Source organism: Melanostigma gelatinosum, assembly GCF_949748355.1.
Source record: "Melanostigma gelatinosum genome assembly, chromosome: 8".
Lineage (NCBI taxonomy): Eukaryota > Metazoa > Chordata > Actinopteri > Perciformes > Zoarcidae > Melanostigma > Melanostigma gelatinosum.
The window spans coordinates 26496611-26513783 of record NC_136641.1 but is presented as its reverse complement, the minus strand read 5'-3'; the positions used below and the strand labels follow the sequence as shown (position 1 = coordinate 26513783).

General features: G+C 45.3%; 2 protein-coding genes across 2 annotated transcripts in view; one reads left to right on the top strand and one right to left on the bottom strand.

Annotated features, from left to right (window-relative positions):
• Positions 1–3761, bottom strand: part of LOC306781195 (cyclin-dependent kinase 18-like) — a 42014-nt gene extending 38253 nt beyond the window's left edge. Inside the window, exon 1 of the mRNA XM_079273938.1 lies at positions 3502–3761. The gene's annotated coding sequence lies outside the window, so the exon portion shown is untranslated. The remainder of the gene's footprint in view (positions 1–3501) is intronic.
• Positions 3762–6387: 2626 nt separating this feature from the next.
• Positions 6388–16131, top strand: LOC306781054 (transmembrane prolyl 4-hydroxylase-like). The gene is made up of 9 exons (XM_079273704.1): positions 6388–7039; positions 8147–8228; positions 11327–11523; positions 11618–11708; positions 13298–13460; positions 13534–13719; positions 14226–14316; positions 15089–15212; positions 15589–16131. Exons 1-9 carry the CDS (start codon positions 6677–6679, stop codon positions 15804–15806), a joined length of 1515 nt encoding a protein of 504 aa, XP_079129830.1. The 5' UTR covers positions 6388–6676; the 3' UTR covers positions 15807–16131.
• The last annotated feature ends 1042 nt before the right edge of the window (positions 16132–17173 follow it).

Here is a 17173-nt window from a genome sequence, read left to right as displayed (position 1 = left end):
ACTTTAGCTGCTAATTGATCGGAATTATTTAGACGTGTGCTCAGAAAAATGACACACAACGTTAACAACACTTCATATCACGGCGCTTATTTTCCCTGCAGCGTCCGTCACTTCCAATAAGTTTGCGTCAGGCGGCAACCTCCACGTTGTGCCGAGTGAAGCTGAAGCGCGTTCAAGCTGCATTCTCTCTGATGTCCATCAGGGGGCGACTCCTCTGGTTAAGTGACCATATCTGGAGTGAGGAGGAGTGACGTAGAGACGTCTTTACATATACGTGTTTATATCACAAAGCGCACCATCCTCACAGCATTGTTAGCTTCTCTCTGTCTGAACAGTTATATTTCTGAGCTACTCAATTGGATTTATTGTATGGGACTACCCCCCCCCCCCCCACATGGACCCTCCCCCCTATCCTACGAGTCCCACGACAATCACAGATGCATCACGTTCATCAGAACAGAAGGGGGACATTTAGAGACCGAAGCCATGATCTGATGCTGCTTCCGTCAGATATTGGCTCTCCTCCTGCTCTCCTCCTGTTCTCCTCCTGTTCTCCTCCTGTTCTCCTCCTGTTCTCCTCTTTATGTCCTTTTCATCACAAACAAACGAGCATTCTTCTGCAATTCAGTGGCACATGACTCATACGCATGCATGCACTCACACACACGGTGGCAGAGTGGAATGGCCACTCGGTGGCACTCCAAATCACCGCCTGGCACGGCGGCCTGAGGATGCATGAGTAATGCACAAATCTGCCCAACTACAGAATCCCACACACACACACACACACACACACACACACACACAGCCACACACACACACACCAGAAAGTTGTCCGTTCTCCTTCCAAGCCCAGCGGCTCCTCCTCGGCATCTTTCCTGTCACGTAATATCTCACGAGTTTAGATGAATGAACAAACACAAGAATTCTTCGATGACTCGATCCAGAAAACTCAACGATCGGACATTTAAAACTCAATTCTCAACGTTATGATCGCCTGAAACAATTCTGTGCCACCGGGCTGTCTGTTCTTTACCGCTGCCCCTGAATGCAACAGTCTAAACCGGGCTGAGTGCGAGCAGAGTTTTGGTGATCTTGAGCAGCCGAATATGGAAACAAATACAGAAGCATGTTCAGGATTTGCGCCAACTACTCGCTATGTTGCACACTTCGGACACGCAACATCCCGACGCTTTAACGGACACGCCGACACTCTACAACCAAAGCAAAGCTAAAGCCACGAGTCACGAGGAGGACGCAGTAACACCGTTACCATAGAATCTAGTGTCACCGTAACCGCCGACTTCATCGCTGACTTTCACCACATGTTCCAGGAAGCGCTGTTCTTGCTCTTTGCCTACAACGGGAGGATTATTTGAAGAGAAGTTACGTTATTTATTTGTGAATAAGAGCAGCTGGTTATGTCACATGACTTGTACTGTGATGATGCTGCTACAGGCCCAGTTCATAATCCCATCGTAGCCGAGAGAGTCCCGCCTCCTAAGAAAGACCAAATTCACTCACAGGAGGAGAAGCGAGGGTGATGATTTGGGGGAGGTCTGGATCAGACAACGTCTCCACAACATCACTGAGTGACGGATGATGTGGCTGAAATCAACATCGCAATATTAAAACTGTTTCATCGTTCCAACTCTTCTCACATGTGAATGTAAACATGTACGATGAGCCGAGTCGTCGATGTGGAAGACAGAACCCTGTAGAACGAGCTCGTGATGCGATTCCACTGACGGCTGCTTCTTCGGATGAAAGAGTTCTTCGAGGGTTATTGAACGAACGAGTGTTGAAGGATTATCCAAGCCACAGAACCCAAGAACTGGGATTGTGATCCATGATCGTTGTGGGCTGAACCACATCAGCCCTGATCCTTTAAGGAGTCACGAAGAACCCCGAGTGGGCTCTATATGGAACCCTTGAAAAAGAAAAGGGTTCTCGACAGAACCCCCTGGGTGGGATTTTAATGAAGCCCTTGGAATATAAAAGGGTTCTACAGAGAACCCTAAGTGGGTCCTTGTTAACGCCCCTGGAAGGTTGAAAGGTTCTGGATAGAACCCCAAGAGAGTGCTCTGGGTGGAACCCTTACACCATGTCTCTTTAGAACCCTGCATAGGGGGTGGAACTTTTCACAGATAGTCTTTGGTATCACGAAGAGGAGCCGTCTGAAAAGTTTCCATGTGGAACATACACAAAGGTTCTACCAGGTACTAAAAAGGGTTCTCCTACGGGGAGCACTTTTATTTTATGGGGTCTACATGATGACAAATAACAACCAAAACGTAATTATTTAGTGTAATTATTATTATTATTATTGTTACTGACCCGGACACTTCTGTAAAAGAGCATTTTTCTGATTAAAGACATAAATATTTGAGCAGATAGTGACCAGCTGGTGACGTTTACACTAGAACTCACAGGTGCAGGTGCGTCCTGTGATCAGTAAATGGTGTGAGGACTTACACTTTGAGAAAATAAATCAAAAACACACAGATAGGTTTCACAAGTCACGATATTCAGTGTGATGGCTGGGGAGTAACGAGGCCCTTCACCCGTTATTACCGCTGTCACCGCGGTAATAACGCAGTCAGATATGAATCATACACAGCTCATTGGTGACATCATCAGGGAGATGCTTCGCAGAGGCTTTGACGGATGCGCGTGATTTCTTCAATCCGGACATCCCACACAGAGATGGACATGAATAATTGAGTCCTGAATGATATTTCCCAACGGAGATGAAGTGCTCAGATGCATGTTTGATATGAACTGCTGCATGTTGGTGATAACACGGCGAACATCCACCAGTTCTTGTTTTCTCGACAAAACGCTGCGTGACCAAAAGGACTTAAACGTGTCACATTATCTCCACGTAACGTCGACGTGACTGTGGGCAGAGCGCACATGAAGCGGGCACGATGAATATCACGGGACACGATCCAACAGAAACACGCAGTCGGTGTCGGGCCTGCCCGGCAGAGATCCCTAAACCCTCCGGGCCTCTCTTGCTGGTTGGTGTCGGTCGGTTCCTCCTCTCCCCGTGTTTTCCTGACGCAAGTATCCGGGAGGAGGAGAGTCGAAGCGGGGAGGGGAAAATAAAAGTTACACAGCCACCAACGGGCCGGCTCGGACACTCGTTTCAGAGGCTGTCCCGGTGTTATGACGGTGGATTTACACGGAGGAACGGCTGCGATATGATTGTAATATGTGAAACATATTCATGTGAGACGTGTACTGTGGGTCCATGGTGCCTTCGTGCCTGTTTCACACTTTTAACCTGCTGTGGTCTCACTTTAATAGCCCCCATTTTCGGAATAGAAACATCAGTTCCACTTTAACGCAAATATCTTTTGTTTTCCCGAAAACAAAATACCTCCACCTGCAGTGTCAGGTGACTACAGGACGCTCGTGCGTGTTTGTTTGTTTTGTCCCAACATTAAAACGTGGAGAGAAGACATGAACATGAAGATGAACACAGCTGCCACTGACCTGCTGGACTGTTGTTCCGCTTGTGTCCGGTAATCCAGGCTGCACGCTGGGACCCACTGCGACAAGTTCCTCCAACTACTTCTGCTGTGGAAACAACACGCAGCAGCCTTTCTCCTGCTTTGCGTGTCTTATCCTCCGGGTTGTACGGTGTGTCGCAGTGTCCCGGTAGTCGTCGCCCTGTGATGCTGCAGTGATGTGTCTTTTATATAAAAACAGCACGCCGTCCCGCGCGGTGGATGATCAGCTACGTATCGCTGCTCTGCTGTGGATCCCGAGTGGAAGCGGTGGCGTGATCCCGGAAAAGACCGCAGGGGGTTATAGAGACTCTCTAACCTCCACCCCCAACCCTCCCCCTCCCTCTCCCTCTCTCCCCCTCCCTCTCCCTCTCTCTCTCTCTCTCTCTCTCTCTCCTCTCTCTCTCTCTCTGTCTCTCTCTCTCTCTCTCTCCCTCTCTCTCCCTCCCTCTCCCTCTCTCTCCCTCTCTCTCTCCCCCTCCCTCTCCCTCTCTCTCCCTCTCTCTCTTTCTCTCTCCCACTCTCTCCCTCTCTCTCTCTCTCCCTCTCTCCCTCTCTCTCTCTCTCTCTCTCTCTCTCTTTTTTTTGGGGGGGGGGGGGGGGGGGTAGTGTCACGGGGGAAATCAGCCTATATTATACAAAGATCCCATTCCAGAGAAATTCCTTGTGAATAATGCATTAGCCGAAAATTGCGGAATTTTCACAGTATGATGCATATCTGCCACGTCTTGTTTCATTTAAATCTTTTTTTTCTGAGGTCCCAAAGTTTATAAATACAATATAAACACATGATGAGTCGGGTCAACTTTTTTATTATCATTATAAATATTAAAAAGCAGGTTCAAATGCTTTATAAACACTGTAAAATAAATATCAAAACGGAGAACACGTGTTCAGAAACTGTGCCATTAAAAAAAGCCGTCAGGATCACAACTACACCACATATATACATATATAAAGAAAGGTAAACACGCCAAATGTGTCCCAGTTCACTTCCGGTTACTGTGCGAGGAACCAATAAAAGAAGGGAAGGGTCGTTACGTCATCCGGTTCTGTTGAAGTCAATGGGGGCAAGTCCCACAATAGAAACCATCATATCTGTGAAAAATACTTACATTACATGAAATTACATTTTTTATACAGCTGACCAGAGAACAATTAGAAGCAGATCCACTCATTTGTGTCTCTGATTGTGACCGGTTGTCCTGTCAGAGTGAGGTAAGTATGTGAGTTGACTGTTTGCTGCAATGTCTGCAGTTTCCCACATGTATACTTGTCATCCAGCCAAAATATTAACCAGCATACACTAAAGTCATGACAGCGACTAAGATAAAGAGGCTGTCCAATGAGCTGTCATTTATTAACACTGTAGCTCCCCGTCTGATTGTTTTTCTTACAAACGTCAACGGTTTTATCGCAGAATAAAAATAAAAACAGATATTTCTGTTTGCTAAACAAAGTGCAAATGCAAATGTATCTCATTGACGAAGAAAGTAACAAGTACAGGAATTAAAGTCCAGATTTATAGAGGCATAACTTCATAAAACTTGGCAATTGGCGCCACCTCCTGACAATAATAAACAGTATCCCTCCTGAATATTATTACATATCATTCACAGTTTGAGGGTTGGTTAGTAGTCGATAACAAAGAGGCTCTATTACAGTATGAGGAAAATGTAGCATACAAATGTAACATAGAAACTGGAGGTGCCGGGTTGGAAAGAGGAGGATATTCGGAGGGTTCGGTTTAGAAGGGTTAAGGAGGGACGGTGTAATAGTTTAAAAATATGACTCCTGTAGTCTCCCCAACTTTAAAATAACCCTGGTTTCCAACTTTAAAATGCAATTCTTTACTGTTAGAGTTGTCCTTTAATAATATATCCGCCCTATAATTAAACCATGAAGGGAAGGCTATCAAATTAATGTCGCATGAAACTGAACAATTTAATAACACAATGATGTATGAATTAAAATACAATAATAACCCCTCTTGCGCTGTGCAGTGGTGTAAAGTAGGCCTATATTTATCAAAATACTGCACTTATGGACATTTTTTTGTGGTCCTTGTAGTAATTGTAAGTATTTTAATTGTATGCTACTTAACGAATGTCACATATCACAGTCAAGTACTGCACTTCTTACTCCACTACATTTTTTCGACAGCGAGACTACTAAGTGTAGTACTTCTGTACTTTTAATAAAGTAGAATGTTTAACGCAGAACTTGCCCTAGTTCCGAGTAGAGTACTGTTGTATGGGTACTTTTACTTAAGATACTACAAGGAACTTTCATTTCGGTGTTGTTTCTGGCGGTCCCTGTGGACAAAGGTGGTATTGTTTTCTGAGCACCAGACTCCCTTTAGAAAACCTCTAATTTTACTACATCTGTTTTACAACCAGTTAAACGTTCCTCATTGTAACTTTATGTAAAAATATAAATCGGCTTTTTATTCCACATCTTCCATATAGTGGTCCGTCCTGGTTCAGACCATATTTTTGCCCCGGCGTTGACCGTTAGAGGCCGCTAACGGTTTCACTGTGCAACCGGAAACGGAACCGACGGCTCGTGTGCAGTCGTTAGTTTTGTCCGTTGTTGTTAGGCAGGTTGTCAGGGGCAGCGCACCAGCTAAGCTAACCTGTAGCTAGCCTGTAATAGCTAACACGGGATTTAAGGGACTTCAGTTGATGATGACACATTTATTTATCAAAGAAAACGACTCGGAGCTGCCATGTTTCTTCGTGTAGAAGCAGAAGAGACGACAATGTCGATTTTTTTTAACCAAACAGCTCGTTAGTTAGCTAGCTAGGTTTAGCTAACATCAAGCTAACGCTACGAAACAGAGGTGTGATAAAGACGTTGTCAGTATCGTTGCCTCGTAAATAGATATATATCCAGTATACATACATATAATAGTACTTGATAATGTAATATAAGAGTCTCCTGAATGATGATACTACTTTATATTAATATTCTCTCTTCTTTCATTGTTTGTACACGCATTGTAAAAGGGTCAATATTGGCATAACTTTGTTAATTTAATCTTATATTCAGTTTTTAGGTTTTACTTTATAACTGCCTCTTGGGACTACAGATACAGTTTGTATTAATGTGCACTGTCCCTTATCAAATAAACCAACAAATAAATTAAGAAAAAAAAGACAATGGAAGAAGAAGCTCAGGAAGATTTAATGGAGGAGGAGGAGGAAGAAGAAGAACATGATGAAGACAACGTGCCATCATCGGCCCTCAAAGCTCCGTTTCGCGCCTCCACCAGAATGCAGATCCAGAGAAGTAACGTCTGCTCTCGTGCTTACTTCGTGGTGGTTATGGTGTTCTTCCACGTGTACATCGTGAACGTCATCGGCCTGCTACTCTACGTGCACTACAACAACGGGCCCGGGGATGTGGTCAGCGGCGACGGGGCCAAACCAGAGGTCAGCACTAGCGGAGCCTCGAGAGAGGAGCTCCACATGGAGGAGGACTACAGTCAGAGCTTCAGTCTGCCACGCATCGAGGGGATACGGGTAAGAAAAATGACAAATTCAGTACGACAATCACTGATGGACTATCCTACAGTCCTTGCTAGTGCCACCCATACACAAGTACCACTAGTGCCACCCATACACAAGTACCGCTAGTGCCACCCATACACAAGTACCGCTAGTGCCACCCATACACAAGTACCGCTAGTGCCACCCATACACAAGCACCGCTAGTGCCACCCATACACAAGTACCGCTAGTGCCACCCATACACAAGCACCGCTAGTGCCACCCATACACAAGTACCGCTAGTGCCACCCATACACAAGTACCTCTAGTGCCACCCATACACAAGTACCACTAGTGCCACCCATACACAAGTACCTCTAGTGCCACCCATACACAAGTACCTCTAGTGCCACCCATACACAAGTACCTCTAGTGCCACCCATACACAAGTACCTCTAGTGCCACCCATACACAAGTACCGCTAGTGCCACCCATACACAAGCACCGCTAGTGCCACCCATACACAAGCACCGCTAGTGCCACCCATACTCAAGCACCGCTAGTGCCACCCATACACAAGCACCGCTAGTGCCACCCATACACAAGTACCTCTAGTGCCACCCATACACAAGTACCACTAGTGCCACCCATACACAAGTACCTCTAGTGCCACCCATACACAAGTACCGCTAGTGCCACCCATACACAAGTACCTCTAGTGCCACCCATACACAAGCACCACTAGTGCCACCCATACACAAGTACCTCTAGTGCCACCCATACACAAGTACCGCTAGTGCCACCCATACACAAGTACCGCTAGTGCCACCCATACACAAGTACCTCTAGTGCCACCCATACACAAGTACCACTAGTGCCACCCATACACAAGTACCTCTAGTGCCACCCATACACAAGCACCACTAGTGCCACCCATACACAAGTACCACTAGTGCCACCCATACACAAGTACCTCTAGTGCCACCCATACACAAGTACCTCTAGTGCCACCCATACACAAGCGCTGATATTTTACATGCATCAGATTTCAAACTAACCATATTTTAATGTGACATAGGGCCACTGTGACTCTGCCCATGCATTTAAACTGTGATGACGATGCTTATTGTCCATCTACAGGTGGGACATGTCCAGCAGGTGTCCCTCGTGCCAGACCGAACCCACGAGATGAGGACGCTCAGCCTGAAACCTCTGCTCTTTGGTAAGTGCACTGCAGTCTTTTATCTGCTCTCCATAAATATATGACATTTCATGGGGTCTTTACAACACACGTGTTTAATTATTCTCAAAGCCGTACAAATATAGACCAGCGATTATTTACTTAAAATTCACAGATATGTACATTTTCTATGAAACATCTTTTTATTTCTTTGACCTCCACTTCCTGAGCGACACAGCGTTGGTACTTTATAAGCTGACTGCACATCTCCACCATAACCAGAGACGTTTGCGTGATCATTTGCACAATTCACAGTCGGTAGGTTTGTAGTTGATTTCCAAATGCTACGCGCACTTTGCAGCCGTTTAATACATCTCAGTTATTTCTTGAATCTTCTGACCTATAGCACACGATCCTAGCTCCTGCATCTGTGATGTTTCCACTTGCGCGCGGCTGCCACCAGGTTCTTGTCCCGTCTTTGCCAGGCGTACGCCTTGGTGACCACCAGGCGCTCCCCCTGCACCGTGCCCGTCACCAGGAAGGCTCCGCCTCGCGGGCTGCGCCGCGTCATGTTCCTCACAGCAGTCATCCTGCGATGGAGGGCTGGGAAAAGGAGGAGCAGTCCTGAAGTCGGGTGAATGAAGCCCCCTGTGTGACAATGCAGGAGCGGCTGGAGGGATAGGTGTATTTATAGTGGGGCGGTGATTTGCATAGGAAGGGGAGGCGTAGGAACAAAGAGGGGGCACACATTACTGTGTTTCTAGATGTAAGTGTGTTTGACAGCTAAAGGTCTGTTAGGTAGATGATTCAGTGTTTGGATATTTCGGGGGGTGTGCCATCTCCACAGAGACTGGCCCTCATGCAGTGAAACTCCTCCAACCCTGTCCCGCCCTGACCTCAGTGCTGTTACTTTATTTATTCATCTTATCCACCTCACCTGCTGAGAGGGATGTTTTTATGGATCCTTATTGCTCACGAGAGACAGAAGATGATATATAATAAACCATAATAGTAAGGAGACAGTAGAGCTGCCCTGCAGAGCGATAACCTTCCAAGAGACGATGATCAACATGCAGAAACTCTCTCGCCTGTCAAACCCGATCTTCAACGAATAGCTGATCGACAGAAAGTTAATCAGCACTTGTTTTAATAACCGATTCATCGTTTAAAGACGGGGAAACTGCCCCAAAATGCACTGATTGCATCTCCTCCACTGTGAGGCCTTGTCCTACATCATCACCTCTGGGACATCGTGACGGGAATCTTCCACTATTTACAGATTTCTTATTTTGTTCATTGACCAGATGATGAATCGAATAAATAGAGAACTGAATCAGCAGATACTGAATTGAATCTGTAGCTGCTGCTCTTGTGTGGACACAAACAGAATCGGTGTCGCCCTGCTGCGTAGCCGTGACCTGATTCCTGTCCAGACAAGCAGGTCACTTCCTTTCCGGGGGGGGGGGGGGGGGGGGGGGGGGTGCTTCATTCATATCAGTTTTCCAGATTAATGAGGCTTGACTGGACAATAGGGATTAAACAAGTTGGGTACAGTGTAAAAAAGACACGGGTGACAAACAAGGTCTCTACTGTAACAGGCAGCCAACCTGCCGGAAGCCTTTTATTACGAGAGGAAGTGACCACGACACGGTGATCTGAATACATGAGTCGACGAGGACACGTGAAATAGGACTTTCTGCTGGTGTAACTAATTCTCTAGGAACATTAGAGACCAAGATGGAGCTGAAATGTTGAGAAAATCTAAATTAGAGCAAATAAAGACAAGAGATTGACTACTTTGAGTGGGTTAGAACAACTTTACTGATGAATAGATGTGAATAATCAATCAGATTCTCCTACTGCTTTGTGTGAATTGATAATATAAACTACAGACTCCCAGAAGCCCTCACTGTTTCCACCGTGGCTCATTAAACCCCCCGTGGGAGAGGGTCTACATTACAAATGGCTCCCTGGGGACTGACGGAGGGGAATAGCTCCGACTCATTATATAGATGCACTCTATACTGAATACATTCACTAGAGAGCTCCTGTACTCAACACCGACTGAAATCCGGGCCAAGACTTCCCTTTTGGGCTGCTAGCTCGTTGTTTACTCCATGACGTATTAGACACTTGAGATGTGGAGCTGGAGTTGGGAGACCACGTCTTAGACCGGTCTTAGCCAGTTTCAGAGCTCATTTTAAACTAATAAGAAGCGAAATCATCGTCAGACCAGTTGTTCTCCACACGGGCCGTTTACCTGCATTCAACCAAAGCCTGCTCCAACGCGATTGGTCGATACTAAAACCAGAACGCTTCCGATACCAAAATGTTGTCCCGTTGCCTCCACATTCTGCATCTGCAACGTGAAATATGAATCTGTGTTCCCGTGGCCTGGTTTATGACAACAGGGTCTGGTTGACAACAGCATCTGCATGATTTTCTTAGCACAGATCAAATGAGCTTGTTCTGAGTCCACGGCTCTTTTTTACACATGCTAATCATGCTACTATTAGCATACACTGATCAAACTGTCTGAAAGTCGACCGCTTCACACTGAGAAGGTTTTGTTGGGCAATCTAAAGTAATCCATTTAGTCTGACAGATCAGCGACGAGAGATCTTCAAATCCACTTAAGTCACATCACTCACGTGTGTGTGTGTGTGTGTGTGTGGGGGGGGGGGGGGGGGATTATTTAAAAGAAAGATGACCGGTGTGAGGTTCCCGTGTGTTTGCTGCCCAGTCGTCATGTGTGATCTTCACCAGTTAAACTGGGAATGAACCCAGGACGTCAGCCTCACTTTGCATGTTTTTGATCAGCGTTGCATCATCTCCAAGGCGCTCTCTTTGATCGATGGTACACCACCTGCGCTTGATCCTCACTCTAATCTCGGGCAGACAGAGGGGCCTGCTGGTGTCACGATAATATGGCTCTTTCATTTCCATAATTGTGCGTTTGGCAGTTAATTTGTGCTTTAAAATAAGTCCACTGAGAGTTTTTCCAGACGAAAAGACTCATAAAAACAGAGAATGTGAATTAATTAAATGCGTCTGCATTTCAAACGAGGATCTTCTGAAAGGCTTCTGAAGCACCACACATGTCCTAACAGCCGCTGTCTGTCTCCTCTGGTCCCGTCCAGAGGTGCCCGGCTTCCTGTCGGAGGAGGAGTGCCGGGTGGTGGTGCAGCTGGCTCAGCTCAAGGGTCTGATGGAGAGCCGGACCACGGCACCGGGTCGGGGCCCAGAGGAGTCCAGCCAGCCTCTGCTCTCCTTCAGCACGGAGGAGGTCTTCAGTCTGCTGGACCTGAACCAGGACGGGCTGCTGCAGAAGCAGGAGGTGAACTAGATCTTTTAGGAGAAGTTAGACGAACTGTCAGAAGAGTGTTTGTTTGAAATGAGACAAAAAAACAACAACATTCTGGTCTCTGCAGATTGTGAGTCACTCGCGCTCTCGGGATGGAACCTGGTTGAACCCGGACAACTTACGGCACATACTCTCTGGTCTGGAAGCCCGTCCAACAGGTAGGTAGGTGTGTGTGTGTGTGTGTGTGTGTGTGTGTCAGGACGTTTGTGACTGATTCCATAAAGACCACTGCATCAGTTCAGTTTTAGGGCTCATACATATGAATTTGTGAGACACCAAACTTTTTTCCCGTGATTTGAAATGTAACTTTTTTCAACTTAAAGGATATTTTTCTAATCATGATTGAGCTCTTATCTGATATCTGAAGTAAAGTGGAGAGCAGAGATTCAGTCCAAATACAGAGATGCCGCTATTCACTTGTTGAAGCTCGTTGAAGCCCACCCTCCTCTGATTCTGGACTCTATAGGACTTTCCATCGTGTCTCTGCTGGTGAGAGTTAGTGTCTTTGTGAGGACTGACACCGATGTGACCCGACCCCATTGTGCCAGACCTCCCAGTCCGCATGTGCCCTCATCCTATCTCATTAAAAAACGGATTATTCTCCAAACCCGCCTTCTTCTGAATTCCCCCCCACACACCGGATCCCCCTCCCCCGTCCAGCTCTTCTCTGACAGCCCCCCAGAGCTATTGTTGCTGCTGGGCCGCGGTCTCCATTCAGCTGAGAGTAACCGCATAGGGGCGTAACAAAGAGAAGGGAGGCTGTTTATTGGAGTGTCCAGGAATTCAAGACTGAAATGAAGCTGCATTCCAGGGTTCAGCTCCTTCTTTGGGCTCGACAGAGGAAGCAGCTCGGTTGCCAAAATCTGAAGCCGCAGCTTTCAGGGTTCACCAAACTGAGCAAACAGCTGTTCTATTTCTGTCCAAAGACGGACTGAGACACTTGTTTCATCATCACAATGTTACTCAAAGTCCCGCCAGTCATTTCTCTCCATGTTCCAACAGCTTTATTAAAAATAACGGCAACTTCGGACAGAACTGTCATTGATTAATGGCCACATTTGAGCCAGAGCTGCGCACATGTTTGGAATCAGTGGCGCCCCCTATTGAGGGGTTTCAAAGTCGTTTGTTTGGCTCTCTTGTGGACACGTCCTGCAAGTTTCATGATGATTGGACGAACAGTTGTGGAGTCAGGTCCACTGGTGTGCTGAGACATTAAAGACATTTTACTGCAATCAGACTTGTGGTGTGAGGGACACTTTTCTAGGTTTGTGGGGTTTTTTCTTCAAAATTCAAAATGGCAGAAAATACAGCAGGTTTACTTGTACGGTCCGAGTGGCTTTTTGTAGAGCACATTGAGCTGGACATGTGTGGCAAATTTCAAGTCAGACTTAGTGTGAAGGGGCGTGGCCTTTCCAAAATCTTGCTTTTGGGCGTTTATTACATCATATTTCTTACTTGCACCAAGTTTCATGTTTCTAGCTCGTTCCGACTCACGAGAATTTGAGCTGCTTATTATTACCATTAACATAGTAAACATAATAATAATAAGATACCAACGTAAACTCATTCAGGCTCTGGCCATTCAGGACTTGAACCCTCAATCTGAACTGTAATCGACATGTTGCGTAACTGAAAGTCCATTCATGTCTGTTACCAGGTTATATTCTAACTGTCCCAGGCTCCCAGCTACTGGAGGGATATAAATAGTCTAGTGTGTGTGTGTGTGTGTGTGTGTGTGTGTGTTCAGGGTTGCTGACCTTGGATGACTTCAGGCATGTGTACGATCAGTCTCAGCGTCCCGGACAGCAGCGGAGCGGGAAGCCACGGAGTCATTTCAAACAGAGAAACAAACACACGAGGCTTCACCAAGGACCAGGATCCCACCATGTGCTGCAGACCCTCAGGAACCGGTAACCACACACACACTTTACAGTAGCAGCCCACACACTCTTGATTTATTATCAACTTGTATTTTTTGCTCAGACTGATCAGTCTGACTCGTCTGCCCTCCTCATTGGTCGAGCTGAGTGAGCCGCTGCAGGTGATTCGCTACGAGCACGGAGACTTCGGCGACGCCCACCACGACAGCGGCGCCTCCCGTTCAGAGACCACCTGCGCTCACTCTCGTCTGGCGGGGAACTCGTCCGCTCTGACGGAGGTGTCCTGCAGGTGTGTGTGATAGTGTGTGTTGTTATCTGGACACACACACCTTCATCTCAAAGCTCACTGAGGATTTCATTTGAGAAGATGAAATAAAGATCAGAAAGAGAATTATGACGTAAGCTCTAAGAATCTTACATCATCTATTTTTGTAGCTACAAATCATTTATTTCCAAATCATTTGAATCATTTGAACATCCATATAGATGACTATAACAAAGTTAAAATAAAAGTTTCTGGGTGATGGTAAAAAAAAAATGAATTAAAAAGTTATTCTGTAAACTTGCTGTGAATTCTTGTTCTTTAAAAAAATCTGAGTCGGCCAAGAAAACTGCAATGCGTGCATCTCTTTAAGAAAGTGCATTAATGCTGACTCATGTCCTGGTTTTAGGACTCTCTCCTGCAGCAGTCTGTTGCTCTCTGACAGCTGCTGTTACTGGTGCATGAAGCTAAATAATGTATCTTTTGACTACGAGGAGACACCGTTTCATGTTTACCTCTCTTTTTCCTCCCAGGTATCTGACCGTGTTGTTCTACCTCAGCTCTGTAGAGGAAGGAGGTGAGACCACCTTTCCTGTGGCCGACAACCGCACCTATGAGGAGCAGGTGAGTGTGCTTCCACCTGTCACTGTGATGATAAACGATGACAACTGAACATGACCTGAATGCTGCTGAACCACGACCAGGAATCTTCAAGGATGATTTATTGTCTTTATGCGACACAATGAAGCACAACGAAATGCAGTTGTAGCTCATTTTCAACACAACAAAACAAAAACAGTAGAACATTCCTGTAGAGCATTTGTTGAACCTGCATCATAAGGAATGTAACAATTGTCTGTGCAGACAATATGGCCGACATCTTCACATTAAGAATTAAACATGAGGAAAAAAACATTGTCCATCAACTGTGAGCGTTTGAGCACCGAGCCTCACGATGTAAACACAGAGTCCTCCTCCTCTGGTCCACCAGAGTCCTGCTCTCTGTGCCGCTGTCTGCCCGTCTAGTGCAGCTTGATCCTGGACCACTATGGATCCAGGTCTCTGTGAAGATGTGGGCTCATGCTGGGTAGTGCAGTAGCCTCAGGTGCTAGCTGGGTTAGCTTAGCTTCCATCTCGACTCTCCTCTCTGGAGCAGTTTGGTGACGTTTTGGTCCGGCAGGTCTGGCTGGTTGATCGACTCAAAGTCCCCTCGCTTCCTTTACAGATGTTGAAGAATGTATTCTGTTGTATACCATTAGTGATGAACACGTCAAACAACAACAAATAAAGACAAAAATGTAGCTAAATTCCTGGGAGCTACCGGGAGTTTACGCCTCAGTGAACACGAGTGTGGCAGAATGACTGCTCAGCCACTCGTCACTGTGTTGGGTCCTAGGCGCTGGTCCAGGATGGAGTGGACTTGACGGACACCCAGCAGACGTGTGACAGAGGGAACATGAGAATAAAACCTGCTGCCGGGACGGCTCTGCTCTGGTACAACCACCTCTCAGATGGAAGAGGTGAGGAGGCTTATGATCATTGTGTTTAATCCTAAAAGAAACGTCGCCCACATCAGTTATGTAAACCCTGTGAGAAAAGAGGATCAGCTGATGATCGACTGGGAATAAAATTCTGTCTAATTGAAGTTTAGAAAGTCCTGAAGGGGAGACACTACAGGTGAATAATGTAAAAAATAAAATAAACATATATCAACATGAAACTTCCACAGTTAACTACTTTAATTAAGACGCATTCATTTTTTTTATTACAAGTTTTCTGAAATGTTCTGTTTAAATATGTAAATGAGGCGTTATCTAATTGTAACTTTTGGTGAATTTAGTAGAAATGTACAGACGTAAACAACCAAAGTAGTAAAATAGATCCCCCCCCCCCCAGGTTGGATGGGTGAGCTGGACGAGTACTCTCTGCACGGTGACTGCCCGGTGAGCCGTGGGATGAAGTGGACGGCCAACAGCTGGGTGAACGTGGACCCGGACCACCAGCAGCAGGCCCGCTACCAGAGACAAGTTGCTCAAAGGCATCGAGCGAAGTCGGGCATGGAGGAGCACTACCAACCGCTCTCACACAGCGACCTCCTCCACCAGGACCTATAGCCGGACGGAGCCACCGCCATCTAAAAGAACTTGAGTCCGTTAAGAAGCCGGTGAGGCCTGACAGATGTTTCTGTTTGTGTCTGTCGTCGAAATGAAAATTGCACAAAAACAGCATCCCAGATATCTTCAGATAACGTGTCTCGCTTCATATTATGTCACTCGAGCTGCTTTGATGTCCACATTTACGTCATACAAAAGTACATTTAATCATGAAAGTTAATATAGATTCCGATGTAGAGTTGAGGTCGGCAGAATACATGGTTTTCGGTTCATAAATAACAAATACATATGAATTTAACTTTTTAAAATGTGCTGCCAACCTCTATTAAATAGGTCCTTAAATAAGATAATCAATAAGAATAATATATATATATAATGTGTATCTATATATATATATATATATATATATATATATATATATATATATATATAAATAATAATGTGTATATATTTATATGGATATCCTAATGTGAGCTGGACAAGATACAGTCATGTCTAAGAGATACGCCTCCTCACCAGTCTTCCATTTATGTTTACTAGGTTTTTATTTATTTGTTGTTATAGTTATAGTTTCAGCCTTTTGGTACAAGTCATATCAAAGTATTCATCTGTGAATGTGTTCTGTTCTTCATCTTCCAGAGTTCATGAGCTTTTATCATGAAATGTTATTCAAGGGTTTGATCTCTCTCTCCATCCTTCAGGTGTTATTCAGACTGAGGTCTTTGATATTCTAAAATATTGTCTTTGCTATCCTCACGTCACATATTTAATTATCTGAGGGAATTTATTTATTTATTTAATTTGAGTGTTATTTATTTAAGTTAAAGGAATGTGTATTTATTATAGCTTGATGTTGCACTTTCACTGTATTTTAATGTATTTTTTTCTTCCGTGTTACGAAACATATAAAGCAATGTTTTACTTGTGTAGTTGTGAGTGTGATCAATCTTTGAAACCGTTTGATCTATAGTCAGTGTCCACTAGATGTCACCCAACATCAAATACACCACTGCAAGATGAGCATGAGGCAGTATAATCCTGTTAGCACCAGTTCCAATGGACTCACTCCATCTGGAAGTGTATATGTCATATTAGTGGCTCACTCTTTCTAATGTCCTGCAGCAATTGAAAAAATGCCCCACTTTTTTGATGGCACCTGCGAAGAGACTCTTTAAACCACAAACATCCTCTTTTAGGGTTTTACTCCTATAATAAACAGACCAGTGGACATTGTAGTGGGCTGACTTCTGTATAAACTTAACCGACTTCACTGAGGAGAGGTATAGTAACGACTAAAACGGGCAGCAAATGTAACAACTTTATGCTTCATCACAGCGTAGAAAAGCACATTGCTGTATCACCAGATT

What these genes read in the sequence shown, in the direction of transcription:
- LOC306781054 (XM_079273704.1), top strand. Translation starts at nt 6,677, where the DNA reads ATGGAAGAAGAAGCTCAGGAAGATTTAATGGAGGAGGAGGAGGAAGAA. An exon ending in GGCTGCTGCAGAAGCAGGAG is followed by an intron (nt 11,524 to 11,617) that starts GTGAACTAGATC and finishes TGGTCTCTGCAG; the next exon opens with ATTGTGAGTCACTCGCGCTC. An exon ending in CCACCTCTCAGATGGAAGAG is followed by an intron (nt 15,213 to 15,588) that starts GTGAGGAGGCTT and finishes CCCCCCCCCCAG; the next exon opens with GTTGGATGGGTGAGCTGGAC.